The following is a 17,101-nucleotide window of genomic DNA, read 5'->3' as shown; positions in this document are numbered from 1 at the left end:
CTAATTGGGAACAGGTGGGTGCCATGATTGGGTAAAAAAACAGCTTCCCAAAAAATGCTCGTCTTTCACAAGAAAGAATGGGGCGAGGTACACCCCTTTGTCCACAACTGCGTGATCAAATAGTCAAACAGTTTAAGAACAACGTTTCTCAAAGTGCAATTGAAAGAAATTTATGGATTTCAACATCTACGGTCTGTAATATCATCAAAAGGTTCAGAGAATCTGGAGAAATCACTCCACGTAAGCAGCCCGGCGGAAAAAAATAGCATTGAATGACCATCGATTCCTCAGACGGCACTTTATCAAAAACTGACATCAATTTCTAAAGGATATCACCACATGGGCTCAGGAACATCTCAGAAAACCACTGTCAGCTGAGATAGGCCTCAGCACCACCCCGCGACCTCAAAAGGGACAAGCGGTAGAAAATGGATGGATGGATGGGGTTCGTGGCTGCCAAAATTTTACTAAAACAATTTGACAGATTTTTGAGTGCAGTGTCTAATGTTGTACCGTATTTTTTGAACTATAAATCAAACGTTTTTTTCATAGTTTGGCAGTGGGTGCGGCGTATACTCCAGAGCGACTTATGTGTGAAATTATTAACACTTTACCGTAAACTATCAAATATTATGTATCTCATTTGCATGAGCGACAAAGAAAATGTCCGCAATCGTCACACTCACGTCAGCAATTGGTAACTTATAAAAACTGAGAAGGACTGAACTAAAATGGCGCCAGAAAGGAAATCATATACTGCAGATTACAAGCTGGACGTAGTGAAATATGCTGCAGAGAACAGCAATCGAGCAGCAGAAAGAAAGGACGCTACCGAGGCGCATACCAGAGGCAACACTGAGGAAGAAGATCTCATCGGATTTAGCGATCGGGAGTGACATATTGTTTGGTAAACTTATAGCATGTTCTATATGTTATAGTTATTTGAATGACTCTTACCATAATATGTTACGTTAACATACCAGGCACTTTCTCAGTTGGTTATTTGTGCGTTACATAACGTACACTTATTCAGCCTGTTGTTCACAATTCCTTATTCATTTTAAATTGTCTTTCAAATGTCTATTCTTGGTGTCGGGTTTGATCAAATAAATTCCCCCCAAAAATGCAACATATACTCCAGTGCGACATATACATGTTTTTTTTAGGGGTGGGCAAATTAATGCGTTAATTACGAGTTAACTCATCAATCTATTAACGCCGACAATTGTTTTATCGCACATTTGCGTATGTTGTTTACATGCTTTTATTTTGTTAACGCCTTTTCTTAACAAGATGGCGTCGCCCGCACGGGCTTCGGTGTCGAGGGGCTCTTGGTAAAGATGGAACATTTGGCAAAAATACCGGACAATTCTGCAAATTTCATGGCTGGCTTACAGCGTGGTCACTCCGGGATCACTTACGACCGCCAGACAATTCTGAATGTGGATAGATCGGGCCGTTTTGGACTGAATGACGCGTGCTTGCTAGACCGGCTAGCTAGCATTGGAATACTTTGCCGGCTACATCCAGCGGCCTGTGAAGCAGCGGAGTATATGTGTTGTCTGTCTATTTATGAATAATGCAGACGAGGAGTGTTGGCTGAGTTCTTAACGTTTGCTTTCAGAGCGTGCATATATCAACATACAAGATGCCGTCATGGCGACACAACCTATACCGGGCTACCGCGCATGCTCGTCACTCCTGTTGCATGCTGGGTAGGGTAGTTCTTTTTTTCCCTGGCTCATAACATCACAATATAGTACCATGTATATGCGTTCAGTTTATCAAAGCACCAAGCAAACAATCGGAAAATTCCCATCATATCAATTCCTGGCGATGGTCATAATTATTTTAAGTGCACTACGCAGAATAAACACAACATTATTAATATTGCTACTATGGATAATTTGATCAAAAATTCCCTAAAACAGCCCACTACCTATAATATAGGTTTTTTAAACATAAAATCCCTGATAAAAAAAATGTTTCTGCTGTTACCTCAGAAATTGCCTGTTCAGATGTTATGATTGTGGCTCAGATATTTGTATGTAGATTATATTTATTTTCCATAACAAACAGGATAACTTAAATACCCTGGCAGTGGCAATAAGCTTACATTTTTGTATTTACATTTTTTGAGTTGATTTTCATAAAATATGCTATTTAACTAAAACTGTTTAACAAGGACTGATTTAAATTGTGTTTGCACAACATGTTTTGGCGCTTTTGTTCATGTGGGAGAATATTCCAATAAAGGTGCACTACACACTACTTTTGAATTCATTATTGGGCTTTGCGTATACAATGCAGTTAATCGCGATTAATCGGAGAAATAGTGAGATTAACTTCGATTAAAATTTTTGATCGTTGCCCAGCCCTAGTTTTTTTCCTTCATTGTTGTGCATTTTCGGCAGGTGCGACGTATACTCCGGAGTAGGGGTGTGCCCAAACATCGATACTACGGTATATCGTGATATTTCCTCTTGCGGCACGTTATCGATACACGGGCGTCAAATATCGATATTTATAAACATAAACATACAGCCGATTTAAACAGATTCGCCCACAAAAACCTGTTTGATTTATGGAGTCACTACTTCGAGCCTCCACATTTTGGCGCTCAGCATGAATGAGTGAGTGCAGTACTCTAGAGTACTCTTTGAAAGGAAAGAAGAAGAAGCAGCAGCAGAAGATGGAGGGAATGGTGCTAATCGGAGGAACGAATAACAGAGAAAAACATGTGAAAGATGCACCGGCAAATTTTAAATCTAAAGTCTGGGCCCACTTCGGCTTTTACTATACAGACAATGGAACAACACTTGATAAAGAGTTCGCAATCTGCAAGAACTGTCTCGCGAAGGTCAAGTACACGGGCAACACAACGAACATGCACAGCCATCCTGAGCTTGCCACGGAGGAAGGGGCGACTAGCGACGCTAATGCTAACGTTTCTGTTAGCCAGCCTACAATCAACACCGTATTTAAAGCAAAGCTCCTTTCTGCATCCCCCAGGGCTGCGAGCATTACAAAGTCCATTGCTTGCTTTATTTGTAAAGATCTTAGACCATTTACTATAGTTGAAGACGAAGGTTTCCGCCGAATGCTACATACACTGGAACCAAGATATGACATACCCTGTCAAAAATACTTAACTGAAAAAACTATCACATGGTGGTAAGTACAAGTTAAAATGTGTTCTCAGGTTTTCATAAGACCACCCAGTTGTTGACAATATAATGCACTGACTGAAATGTTTATTTTTTATATACAGTGAAGTGCCAGTTTTCATAAAACAATTTGATTTTAATTGTTAAGCACTGATGTGTCCATGATTACATAGAAGTTCAGTAGCACTGAAATGTATATTTTATGCATTCATTTTGTTTTTTAAATCATTTTAATTTGCACAGACAGAAAATATTTTGGTTAAGTGGATTCAGTGCAGTCAATAAATTTTGAATTTCTTCAGTGACACTGAAATCATGACGTATCGTGGATGAAATTTCTTTCAATACATCGATTATCGCATAATCGTTGTATCGTGATCTTATCCTTATCGTGGGCAAAATGTTGTGATATTATCGTACCGCGAGGTACCTGATGATACTCAGCCCTACTCCGGAGCGACATATTGTCCGAAAATTACGGTATATTCTCAATTAAACATCAACGTTTTGGGCTTGCTAGCTGTTGTCCTTCATGAAACAGTTCAACCTGCATTTCACACTTATCTGCTGTGTGTGACTGTCATCTCCTGGTCACAAATATCATCACACCATGTACCAAATAAATTTGCTTGGATGTCAGTAGGCACTTAGCCCATTTAATACGTATATTAGGCGCACCGGGTTATAAAGTGCACTGCCGATTTTTGAGAAAATGAAAGTATTTTCAGTGTGCCTCATAGTACAGAAAATATGGTATCTCAAAGTAGCTGCAAATATGAGTGCTCACATCTCTCTACTGAAGTGTTGACAGGGGAGGCAGCAGTCAGGCAGAGTTACTTACAGATCCATCGGATGCGCTTGCTCCTACTTTATCCCCAGTGGCGTTCCAGCACACCTCAAAGATCCCGCCTGTCCCTCGGTAGCTGTGGACTAAAGCACCAGTCTGACAAATAAACACACACACACACGTTAGTCGTGATATCACCTGCATTGTTTTCTGTGGGGTTGTCCGCGTAAGAGAGAGAAGACAGACCTGGGTGTTCCAGATGTGCACACACTTGTCGAAAGAGCCGCTGGCTAGGTGTCTGCCATCAGGGCTGAAGGCCACACTGTACACAGGCTCCTGGTGGCGGGTCAATGTGTGGATGCACACGCCACGCTCCACGTCCCACAGACGCACTGTTGAGTCGAACGACGCACTGGGAACAGGGAGGCGCAGTCAAAATGAACCAGTAAGCAATACACAATGGATATACAATATTATAAAGCGATATTAGACTATTATTTGAGCCACAGTGACAACCTTTTTACGAATACATTTTAAAGCAAAAGCAAAAAGGCACCAAACAATATGACATCAAAACACAATATGAGCCATAAATTTGGCTGGTTTGATGTACTGCCAAATTCTCTGAAACACTTTTGGAGAGGATTTATGGTAAAGAAATGGACATTAAATTTGCGGGCAACAGCTCTGGTGGACATTCTTGCAGCCACCGTGCAAACTGCACGTTCCTTCAAAACATGGGTGTCAAACTCTGACCCGCAGGCAAAATTTGGCCCGCCGTACAATTTCATTTGGCCCTTGAGGCAATATCAAATTAACATTAGAGCTGGCCCGCCGGTATTATAAAGGCACTGCCTTTAGCGCTGTCTACAATATGTTGTCACGTCCGCTTTTACTCCATACATACAGCGTGCCAGCCAAGTCACATGATATATGCGACTTGTACACACACTTAAGTGACTGCCACGCATACTTGCTCAACAGTCATACAGGTCAGACTGAGAGTGGCCGTATAAACAACTTTACACTGTTACAAATATGCGCCTCACTGTGAACCCACACCATACAAGGATGACTAACACATTTCGGGAGAACATCCGCACCGTAACACAACAGAACAAATACCCAGAACCCCCTGCAGCACTGACTACCACCAAAACCCGCCCCCACCACCAACCCCACCCATCTCATTATTATTTTATTTTAAGATTTATTAGCCTGTGGAAAAAGTTAATGTTGATATTTACCTCAGAAGACTACAAATAGAAAAGAGGCATTAAATTTTTTATTTAAATTGTATTTATTTGACCTTTTTTTTTTCTGTTTGTATTTTGAATGTTGATTTTGCTAATGTTGATTAAGTTATATAATTATTGCTTGTTCCATATTCATTGTTCAAGCAAATCAGTGAAGCAAACTGAGCAATAATTAACAATTTATTCATGCACTTTCTCTTGTTACTTCAAGGCTTGAATGTTTGATTCATTCATTATTGTTATTATATTTTCAAATTTATTATTAGCCTGCGGACAAAGTTTATTTTGATATTTACCTCAGAAGGCTGCAAATAGAAAAGAGGCACTCATTTTTTTATTTTATTTTATTTGATATGACATTGATATTTTGAATTATTATTATTATTTGAAACTCGATTTTGCATGTCACTATAAAGTTATATAAGCCTTGCTTGTTCAATATTTAATGCAAAACTTGTTTGGGTCCCTATTAAAAGGTTCATTTGTTCAACCCTTGGCCCGCGGCTTTGTTCAGTTTAAAATTTCAGCCCACTCTGTATTTGACTTTGACACCCCTGCTTCAAAACTTGCAAAATCTGTGGCATTGTACCGTGTGATAAATCTGCACATTTCATAGTGCGCTTTTATTGTGGGCAGCCTAAGGCACACCTGTGTAATAATCATGCTGTTTAATCAGCATTTTGATATGCCACACCTGCGAGGTGGGATCGATTATCTTGGCAAAGAAGAAATGCCCACTACACACAAATATTAAGACACATTTGTGAATAATATTTGAAAAGAATATGTCTTATGAGTATATTGGTAGTTTTAGATCTTTGAGTTATACTCATGAAAAATGGGGGCAAAAACAAAAGTGTTGCATTTATATTTTTGTTCAGTGTATGTACTCCTGTTACAAGCAACCAAACTTGCAACGTGACCCTCAATAAAAACAAGTTTGCCAACCCAGGTCTGGTAGTTTTCAGGATTGCCATAATATACTGTATTTAACTTCAACTACCTAGGGTGCGTGGGTTGCAATTACACTAAACTATGACGTTACAGGGGAACTGCACCTTTTGGGGGGAATGTTGCCTATCATTCGCAATAATTAGGTAAGATTATATTCACGCATTCTAATCAAAAGTCTGCTTACAATGGAGCCTATTGCTCTATTCTGCCTAAAAAATACCCTTAAAAACATCCTAAAACATCCATTAAGGTTTTATATGCATTATGTAAGCATATACAGTTGTGATCAAAATTATTTAACCCCCACACAATTTTGGTGTTTTATCAAGTTGGACATTTATTCCGTATTTTGTTTATAGTCATATCAAATAAAGATGCATTCAATAGACAAATGCAACTTGAATTACAACATTATATTTTGTAATATACCAAACAGTGTCATTTCTCTTAATATCTCATTGACAAAATTATTCAACCCCTTGAAGATCATAACTCTTAAGAACATAATTTGAATAAGGTCTTTTCAATCAGGTGTTGAAAACACTTGTAGATGTGATTAGAACCATAACGAGCAACAATTAAACTGATTGAAAAAGACTGTGATGCTCAGCTTCTTGTAGATGGTCAATGGTGTATTTGCAACATGGTGAAGTCCAGGGAGCGGTCAAAGAAGTTAAGAGAGAAGGTAATTTCTCTTCATAAGAAAGGATATGGATATAAGAAAATAGCAAAGACATTACACATCCCAAGAGACACAGTTGGGAGCATAATTCGGAAGTTTAAAGTTAAAGGCACAGTGGAAACACTACCTGGGCGTGGTAGAAAGAGGATGCTGTGTGCAACTGCTGTCCGGTATTTGAAGCGTACAGTGGTGAAAAAACCCCCGGGTAACAGTAGAGGAACTACAACAGGACATTGCAGAGGGGGGAACGCAGGTTTCGTCCCAGACAATAAGGCTAGAGATGAAGGCCACCATGCGAGAACTCCTAGGCGCACCCCACTTCTGACTACCAGGCACAAGAAAAATAGACTCCAGTATGCCAAAGATCATCTGGACAGACCCCATAGGTTTTGGGAAACTGTTCTATGGAGCGATGTGACAAAACTGGAACCCTTTGGGCCTATGAATCAACGTTATGTCTGGAGGAGAAAAAATGAAGCTTACAAAGAGAAGAACACCTTGCCTACTGTTAAGCATGGTGGGAGGGTCAATCATGCTCTGGGGCTGTTTCTCTGCCTCAGGTACCGGGAATCTCCAGCCCGTTCAAGGCATTATGAATTCTATTTCCAAGCAGGATATATTAGCTGCAAATGTCATCAAGTCAGTGACAAAGCTGAGGCTTGGGAGACGTTGGACCTTACAACAGGACTACGATCCCAAGCATACCTTTAATCAACATCAGAGTGGTTGCAGAAGAAGGGCTGGAAGACTCTGGAGTGGCCTTCACAGTCGCCAGACCTAAATCCTATAGAAAAGCTGTGGTGGGACTTGAAGAAGGCAGTTGCAGCACACAAGCCCAAGAATATGAATGAACTGGAGGCCTTTGCCCAAGAGGAATGGGCTAAAATACCTGTAGTTGGTTGCAAGAAGCTTGTGTCCGGTTATGTATCACCTTTGAAGGATGTCATTACTGCCAAAGGGTGTTCTACTAAGTACTAAAGATGCATGTAACTAGGGGGTTGAATCATTTTGTCAATAAGATATTCAGAAAAATGTCCTTTTTTGGTATTTTGTAAAATACAGTGTTACAAGTTAAGTTGCATTTGTCTATTTGACACATCTTTATTTGATATGACTATAAACAAAATACAGAATAAATGTCCAACTTGCTAAAACACCAAAATTGTGTGGGGGTTGAATAATTTTGATCACAACTGTATGTAATGTAGTGACAGTCGCATTTACAATAACATTTAATATTTACTTATTATTTATTTCAAACACGCGTCACGTTTGCTTTTTTTTAAACAACATCACTGATTATTATTCACTGCAGACTTCATGAGTCCCACAAACATAATACAACATCACCTAATGTCTGCAGTCAGGAAGCTGACTGACAGAATATGTTATGGCTTCCCGTTAAGATAAAGAATGACTCGCAAATAATCCTCGCGAAGAAAAGGGAATCAAGCGTCTTTCGTGTCTTTCTCACCATTCCCACCGTGTCTAAAATGAATGCCAAAGTTGACCAACTTGTCACCCTACTATCTAGGTGAGAGGCATGATTTATGATCTGGAATGCACTTCCATGAGCAAGGAAGTGAGACTAGTAGGTCATGTGAAAATAGGCACTCAAGCTTGAGATCTATAAATAGTTTGTGTGTGCTAGTGCTTATAATAATAATATCACTAATACTTGGTTGTTTTGAGTTGAGTTTATTTCGAACATGCAAGCTTACAACATGATAAATCACAATTTCCAGTTTCTCTTAACAACATGTTTGAAAAGGAGTAGGAAGAAGCAGAGCTTATTTAATCATACCGATTTTCTTTTACATAACAGTTGCTAAAACTTTTGTTCACTTCCTGTTCTCAATTCTTTCACAATATACTCCATAAATAATCACAATGAAAATAAATAAACAACAAATAATTGGTAAAGTAAGTTATATTTCATATGATAAGATAAGTAAGATTATTTTGAGAATGAAAGAATGAATGGGTGAATAAATTCAGAATCTTTATCATGGTTCTTCTTCTTTGTACTTTGTAAACACTAAGTTTCAAGAGTTTCTTGAAATGGATCATATTAGTGCATTGTTTGATTGCTTTGCTTAAGCCATTCTATAATTTAATTCCACACAGATATACTGAAGGTCTTAAAGGGGAACATTATCACAATTTCAAAAGGGTTAAAAACAATAAAAATCAGTTCCCAGTGGCTTGTTGTATTTTTTTAAGTTTTTTTCAAAATTTTACCGGTCCCGGAATATCCCTAAATAAAGCTTTAAAGTGCCTTATTTTCGCTATCTTCGAAACCACTATCCGTGTCCCTGTGACGTCATACAGGGCTGCCAATACAAACAACATGGCGGTTACCACAGCAAGATATAGCGACATTAGCTCGGATTCAGACTCGGATTTCAGCGGTTTAAGCGATTCAACAGATTACGCATGTATTTTCGCATCTTGTGACACTGGAGCAACTTAAATCCGTTGATTGGTAAGTGTTTGTTTCGCATTAAATGTGGGTATCTAGTTTCAAATGTACATACAGCTAGTGTAAATAGCATGTTGGCATCGATTAGCGCAGCATGTTAGCATCGATTAGCTGGCAGTCATGACGTGACCAAATATGTCTGATTAGCACATAAGTCAACAACATCAACAAAACTCACCTTTGTGATTTCGTTGACTTAATCGTTGCAAATGCATCTGCAGGTTATCCATACATCTCTGTGCCATGTCTGTTTTAGCATCGCCGGTCAAATGTGAAGACACTCTGGTACATTCAATGGGGGTCTGGCGGCAGATTTCTTGCCAGTGGTGCAACTCGAATCCCTCCCTGTTAGTGTTTTTACACCCTCCGACAACACACCGACGAGGCATGATGTCTCCAAGGTTCCAAAAAATAGTCGAAAAAACGGAAAATTACAGAGCTGAGACCAGGTGTTTGTAATGTGAAAATTAATATGGCGGGTGTGTTACCTCGGTGACGTCACGTTCTGACGTCATCGCTAAAAGACCGATAAACAGAAAGGCGTTTAATTTGCCAAAATTCACCCATTTAGAATTCGGAAATCGGTTAAAAAAATACATTGTCTTTGTAACACCGTTAGTGAATGAAGTGTACTTTTGTAATTATTTCCCCATATTTCTACACAGTAACTCAGATATGGTAAAACTAGGGAGCAGTAGAGAATATGAAGTGATTTTTGGTCTAGAACATGTTTTGCTTTATTCATTATTGATGTGTATTTGGTAAATATTCAAGTCACAAAATGTAAACTGACATTTTTTATGTTTTGTATTAGTTTTATGGGCAAAATAGAGGACCACCTATTGGCTCCCTTGTAAGCGGGATTTTTTTTTTACGAGTTAGAATGCATTAAAAAACATCTGTCATGTCTTTCATTATGATTGTGAACGATAGTCAAAATTCCAAAAAAAAGTGCTGTTCCCCTTTAAGTGGAGGACAACAAAATATTTACCTGTGGGCTGCAAAAGTTTGCATTTGAGACCCCTAACTTATTTAAAGATACTGTTTACATTAGACCAGGGGTGTCAAAGTCAAATACAGAGTGGGCCAAAATTTTAAACTGAACAAAGCCGTGGGCTAAGGGTTGAACAAATGAACCTTTTAATAGGGACCCAAACAAGTTTTGCATTGAATATTGAACAAGCAAGGCTTATATAACTTTATAGTGACATGCAAAATCGAGTTTCAAAAAATAATAATAACTAAAAAATATCAATGGCATATCAAATAAAATTTAAATAAAAATTGTGTAACTCTTTTCTATTTGCAGCCCTCTGAGGTAAATATCAAAATAAACTTTGTCCACAGGCTAATAATAAATTTGAAAATAAAATAACAATAATGAATGAATCAAACATTCAAGCCTTGAAGTAACAAGAGAAAGTGCATGAATAAATTGTTAATTATTGCTCAGTTTGCTACACTGATTTGCTTGAACAATGAATATAGAACAAGTAATAATTATATAACTTAATAGTGCAAAATCAACATTCAAAAAACAAACAAAAAAAATAAATGGTCAAATAAATACAATTTAAATCAAACATTTAATGCCTCTTTTCTATTTGCAGTCTTCTGAGGTAAATATCAAAATTACATTTTTCCACAGGCTAATAAATCTTAAAATAAAATAATAATGAAATGGGAGGGGTTGGTGGTGGGGGCGGGTTTTGGTGGTAGTCAGTGCTGCAAGGGGTTCTGGGTATTTGTTCTGTTGTGTTTATGTTGTGTTACGGTGCGGATGTTCTCCCGAAATGTGTTAGTCATTCTTGTATGGTGTGGGTTCAGAGTGTGGCGCATATTTGTAACAATGTTAAAGTAGTCTATACGGCCACCCTCAGTCTGACCTGTATGGCTGTTGAGCAAGTATGCGTGGCATTCACTTAAGTGTGTGTACAAGTCGCATATATCATGTGACTTGGCCGGCACGCTGTTTGTATGGAGTAAAAGCGGACGTGACAACATATTGTAGACAACGCTAAAGGCAGTGCCTTTATAATACCGGCGGGCCAGCTCTAATGTTAATTTTATATTGCCTCAAGGGCCAAATGAAATTGTAGGGCGGGCCAAATTTGGCCCGAGGGCCAGAGTTTGACACCCATGCATTAGACCAACATGAAATACAATCTCAATAAAACATTGTTTCCTTATTTGCGGAACTAAGAAGCGCAATCCATAGGCGAATGTGCTAACCCCTAACCACAAACTAGAGCTCTTGACTGTAAACGAATATGGGCATCGATACAAATATCAACAGTAACGATACCAGGTATATTGCCAGTATATGGTCGCTACTACAGTGCTTAAATCGAAATGACAAATTATAAAATATTTGTGTAAATTTTGTTATTCTTTTACAAACTCAGAAAATAGCTCTCTAGACACAGGAGGACTTTAAGGGTAAAAAGCAAAGGATTTATATCTGAGCCAATAGTAGGAAATTATTAAAATGGTACTTTGTAACACCTCCATCCTGTGTTTTTTTCACAGATAATAGTAATCAAAAAATGCTTGAATCAATGATATTGAAAATTTTAAGTATCAGTATCGGTATGAACCATATTCCTGGATCGATACTACAAATTTGTGTATCGCCCAAAACTAATGTAAACTCATCAAAAATTTGAAAAATAAATGCTTATAACATTTTATAAAAGTGGGGTTATATATATAATGTATATATATGTATATTTAATGGGGTTATAACCAGGTTAAAACAGAAAGCAAACAGATGTTAGCAGTAAATTAACAAATGGATTAATAATAGTTTTGAAAAAAATAATAAATATTTTATCCCACACAACAGCATCCAAATTAGGAGCCTTTGCAAAGTGTATTGGAATGTTTCTATTATCATTTACATACCAAATCACCAATTAATTTACCATGAATTGATTAACGTGGACCTCGACTTACACAAGTTGAAAAACTTATTCGGTTGTTACCATTTAGTGGTCAATTGTAAACTTTTTCGGTTGTTACCATTTAGTGGTCAATTGTACGGAATATGTACTGAACTGTGCAATCTATTATCAAAGGTTTCAATCAATCATATATAGTTATGCTGTTATAAAAGGACACTTTGAACCCTGCGGCTAATTAAACAGTGCGGCTAAATTATGGATTTTTTTTTCCGCTGACGGAAAAAATGCAAATAGTTAAAAAAACAAAACAAGCAAATACACTGAAAATGTGTTTTATTGTTTGTGGTATGCACCATCTGTTGGATTAGTTCGGTCACAGTCGGTGCTGTAGTGCAGTGGTTTTCAAATGGGGGGACGCGTACCCCTGGGGGTACTTGAAGGTATGCCGAGGGGTACGTGAGATATCTTTTAAAAAATATTCTAAAAAATTGCAACAATTCAAAAATCCTTTATAAATATGTTTATTAAATAATAGTTAAATAAAATATGAATGTAAGTTCATAAACTGTGAAAAGAAATGCAACAACGCAATATTCAGTGTTGACAGCTAGATTTTTTGTGGACGTGTTCCATAAATATTGACGTTAAAGATTTCTTTTTTTGTGAAGAAATGTTTAGAATTAAGTTAATGAATCCAGATGGATCTCTATTACAATCCCCAAAGAGGGCACTTTAAGTTGATGATTACTTCTATGTGTAGAAATCGTTATTTATAATTGAATCACTTGTTTATTTTTCAACAAGTTTTCAGTTATTTTGATATCTTTTTTTCCAAATAACTCAAGAAAGACCATTACAAATGAGCAATATTTTGCACTGTTATACAATTTAATAAACCATAAACTGATGACATAGTGCTGTATTTTACATCTTTATCTGTTTTTTTCAACCAAAAATGCTTTGCTCTGATTAGGGGGTACTTGAATTAAAAAAATGTTCACAGGGGGTACATCACTGAAAAAAGGTTGAGAACCACTGCTGTAGTGTCCTTTCGTTTAGTGCTTTCAACCGGAAGTATTAGTGCTGTTCAGTCTTCTGGCCGCCCAAAGCACTTTTACTCGTATGGATTCTTCTTTCATTACTCCGAGCACCATTTGTAAGTTTTACAATATAACTAAAACAATTCATACTTTCGAAACCCTCCCATGTGTGACATCTATACGAGTGTTTTAATGCATATTTGTATGTGCTATCATAATATAATGACGCCAGTGTCGTTAATATTAACTAATATGCTAACACGTTTACGAATGTCTGTGTTAAACGTATTAACTTACAGTGGCATTCTTTTTGCATTGTCTTAGATTCACAAATTCCTCTGTAAATTCACCAGAACGTTGTGTAGTTACTGAGTCTGTTTAGCTGATTTGAGAGCTGGGTCCATGATGATGACTTCTGTTTTGTTTGATCAGGCTTTTTACTGCCGTGTAACAGGCACCGTTTGGAAACACCTAAGGTATGTAAATAAGAATGTACAGAATCTTAATTGGTAAATAACTAATTTCACAATGGATTTATCTGCAGCTTATAGTCCGGTGAAGGTAATATATGGAAAAATACGTTTCCCCTAAAATTTAGTTGGGACGGCTTATATGCCGGTGTGCTCTATAGTCTGGAAAATATACACTTTCAGGTCATATCGCCCATCCCAACTAAGGACACATTTAAATGATTGGATTAATACTACATTTTGTTCTGTACAACAAAATTGTAACTGTCCAGTTTACACACATTTTTTGTTTATTAAGCGCTGTGGCAAGAAGGTCCTGGGTTCGATTCCAGAGCTCGGGTTCTTTCTCTATGGAATTTGCATGTTCCCCGTGACTGCGTGGGTTCTCTCAGAGTACTCCAGTTTCCTCCCACTTTCAAAGACATGCTCCTGGGCATAGGCTGATTGGCAAAACGAATGTGTGTGTGAATGCTTGTCTGTCTTTAGCCCTACAATAAGGTGGCGACTTGTCTAAGGTGCAACCGCCCAAGGTGTAGCTGGTATAGGCTCCAATCCCAAAAGGGACAAGCGATTGGATAGAAATGAATTAAACTTTTGTTCCTTATTACAAACGCTACGTTTTTAAAAAATGCAATTAATGAATGTGTATTCAGTGAGACAAAAAGAAAATTAATCATGAGGTGCTCAAAGATGCAGGTCTCACCTGGCCAGCATGAGGTTGGCATTGGGGTTGTTGGTCCCAGGTCCAGTGGGGCTCCACTTGATGGTGTAGATTTCTTTACTGTGGGCCTGAAGGTCGTGGACACACATGTCCTGTTTCATACTCCATATCTACAAAGGAGGTCACATGGTGGACTAGTCAGTTAAAGCCAAGCACACAGCTTTGCAGAAGACTACATGTCAATGGGTCAACCTTTAGTGTCATGTCATCGGAACAGGAGGCCAGCAAGCTGCCAGTGGGGTCCCACTTGATAGCGTTGACCTCATTCTAAAGCAAGTCACAGGTTTGGGGGGGAAAAACAAAAACATTTAACATGAAATTTAATATACTGAACGCAAAAGTACAAATAATGTATAAATAAAGTATGTAGGGATGTTTTAAGTTTCATTAAAACCATTCTTATTCAGGCCTGTAAAGCATCTCAATAATACAATTAATAGCCAAAAAAAACGTGCTTTCAATGAATATTTCAACAAAATAGTTATCTCACACTCACCTTACTTTTATGTACAGTGAGTTAAAAAAGTCAACACATTTTTCCAATGTTGATTGATAATAGTAATGGTATATGAATTATATATGAAACTACTATGTGAAATATAAAAAAAATCCACTCTGCCTAACGCCTAATCTGATGACGTAGCAGCATGTCCGCAATGTGGACGTACTTTAATGTATCCGAGATACACCCACAGACAGCGATCTTCAAAATTTAAGATGACATTGTTGGCTTTTAAAGAGAGGAAGGCTCCCAGCGGTGGACGCAAGTGTGACGTCAGGCCCTCTGCAGCTCACTTTTTGTGGCGGACATGGAGCGGCAGAAGTTAAGAGTCTCTAAACATGAGTACAGTCCAAAATAACACCAGAAATAGATTCTTAATTTGTTGGCAGTCGTTTTATTATAAAAAGGGAGTGACTAAAAGGATTGGAGAAACTCCTAGGAATAAAAATAAACAGAAGTAAATATAATAAGCAGCAACAATTGAAAAGTAGAGCAAAACAATATTATGTAAGAAAAATGTTAATGTTATAATGAACAGATTTGTTTTAAATGTATGCATATATTTGTTTGCATTTTTAAAGAATTAAATATTTATTTGAGATGTGCAGCAACCTTGAGTGCCTTGAAAGGTGCCTTAAAAAGTAAATGTATTGTTATTATTAAATATATGCATCATAGCAAATAATGTGATGACATCATAATAACCACACAACCACCGCCAAAAGATTCTTGGCAATCGAGGGGAAACCCTAAATTCTATTATTATTTATATGCCAAACAGAGGTGGGTAGTAACGAGCTACATTTACTCCGTTACATCTACTTGAGTAACTTCTGGGATAAATTGTACTTCTAAGAGTAGTTTTTATGCAACATACTTTTACTTGAGTATATTTATAGAGAAGAAACGCTACTTTTACTTCGCTCCATTTATCTACATTCAGCTCGCTACTCGCTACTTTTTTTTAATCGATCTATTAATGTTTGTTTTGGTTTTTCAAAGTAGGGTCTACGCATGCCTGCGTTTCACCAATCACATGCAGTCACTGCTGACGTTGGACCAATCAAACAGAGCCAGGCGGTCACATGACCGTCACACGTAGACCCGACTTAAACAAGTTGGGGTGTTACTATTTAGTGGTCAATTGTATGGAATATGTACTGTACTGTGCAATCTACTAAACAAAGTTTCAATCAATCAATCAAAAGTGTAAAGGAAAAAAGACACTTTTTATTTCAACCGTACTTCCCGTCAAAAGCCTAAAGACTGATCGCACAGTTCCTGTCTTCACAATAAAAGTGCCGCTCCATCGCGCCTGCGCTGACAAAATAAGAGTCCCCCCGAAAGCCAGTGCAAACAAGCTAGCAAGCTACGGAGTTTGCCGCCAATGTATTTCTTGTAAAGTGTATAAAAACGAATATGGAAGCTGGACAAATAAGATGCCAAAAAACAACGACTTTCATGTGGTATTAGACAGAAAGGAGGAACTTTTTTTCTCCTCCATTTGAAAACGTGGGAGTTATCGGCACTATACTGTCTGATTCCAATCAATGCAAGTCATCAGAATCAGGTAATACAGCAATTTATATTCTTGTCTTCATGAAAGATAGGAATTATGTTAAACATGCATGTATATTCATTAAAACACCTTTAACATGCGAACAAAAACGGCAAAATAAATAAATATAAATTATATACTGTACATATAAATGTATATGTATTTGTGTGTGTATATATATATATATATATATATATATATATACATATATGTGTGTATGTCTATGTATATATGAGGTAGATCACCTCGACTTGGTCATTTATTAAGTAATTGATTTACGTTGAAAAACGTATTGGGGTGTTACCATTTAGTGGTCAATTGTATGGAATATGTACTGTACTGTGCAATCTACTAATACAAGTTTCAATCAATCAATCAATCAATCAATCAATCAATGCCTACTGAGCCTATGGTGCTGTTAAGTCATTGTGGCTCAATGGGCCTTAATTTTTTATTTATTTTAATGTATTATTATTTAATATATATGATTGTTTTAGTTGTTAAGCGATATTCCTGGCTCTGAATTTGCTCGTTGCTGTTTTTGTGCATTATTTGTTGTCGTCATCATTAAACGAACAG

General features: G+C 37.4%; 2 protein-coding genes across 13 annotated transcripts in view; one reads left to right on the top strand and one right to left on the bottom strand.

The window, feature by feature from the left end:
* The window catches only part of LOC133545263 (BMP/retinoic acid-inducible neural-specific protein 3-like), a 1,164,151-nt gene that overhangs the window by 247,154 nt on the left and 899,896 nt on the right, over positions 1-17,101 (top strand). The window lies entirely within an intron of this gene.
* Positions 1-17,101, bottom strand: part of LOC133545095 (F-box-like/WD repeat-containing protein TBL1XR1) — a 108,079-nt gene that overhangs the window by 6,558 nt on the left and 84,420 nt on the right. For all 9 annotated transcript variants that reach the window (XM_061890435.1, XM_061890434.1, XM_061890440.1 and 6 more), the window contains 4 exons: positions 14,655-14,729; positions 14,445-14,572; positions 4,201-4,366; positions 4,009-4,110 (listed from right to left, as the gene is read on the bottom strand). In XM_061890435.1, coding sequence (XP_061746419.1) covers positions 4,009-4,110; positions 4,201-4,366; positions 14,445-14,572; positions 14,655-14,729 — 471 coding nt within the window. The remainder of the gene's footprint in view (positions 1-4,008; positions 4,111-4,200; positions 4,367-14,444; positions 14,573-14,654; positions 14,730-17,101) is intronic.

The sequence above is a fragment of the Nerophis ophidion genome, linkage group LG28 (assembly GCF_033978795.1).
Source record: "Nerophis ophidion isolate RoL-2023_Sa linkage group LG28, RoL_Noph_v1.0, whole genome shotgun sequence".
Taxonomy (NCBI): Eukaryota; Metazoa; Chordata; class Actinopteri; order Syngnathiformes; family Syngnathidae; genus Nerophis; species Nerophis ophidion.
The sequence above is the reverse complement of the archived record's forward strand: the minus strand, read 5'-3'. Positions and strand labels throughout refer to the sequence as shown.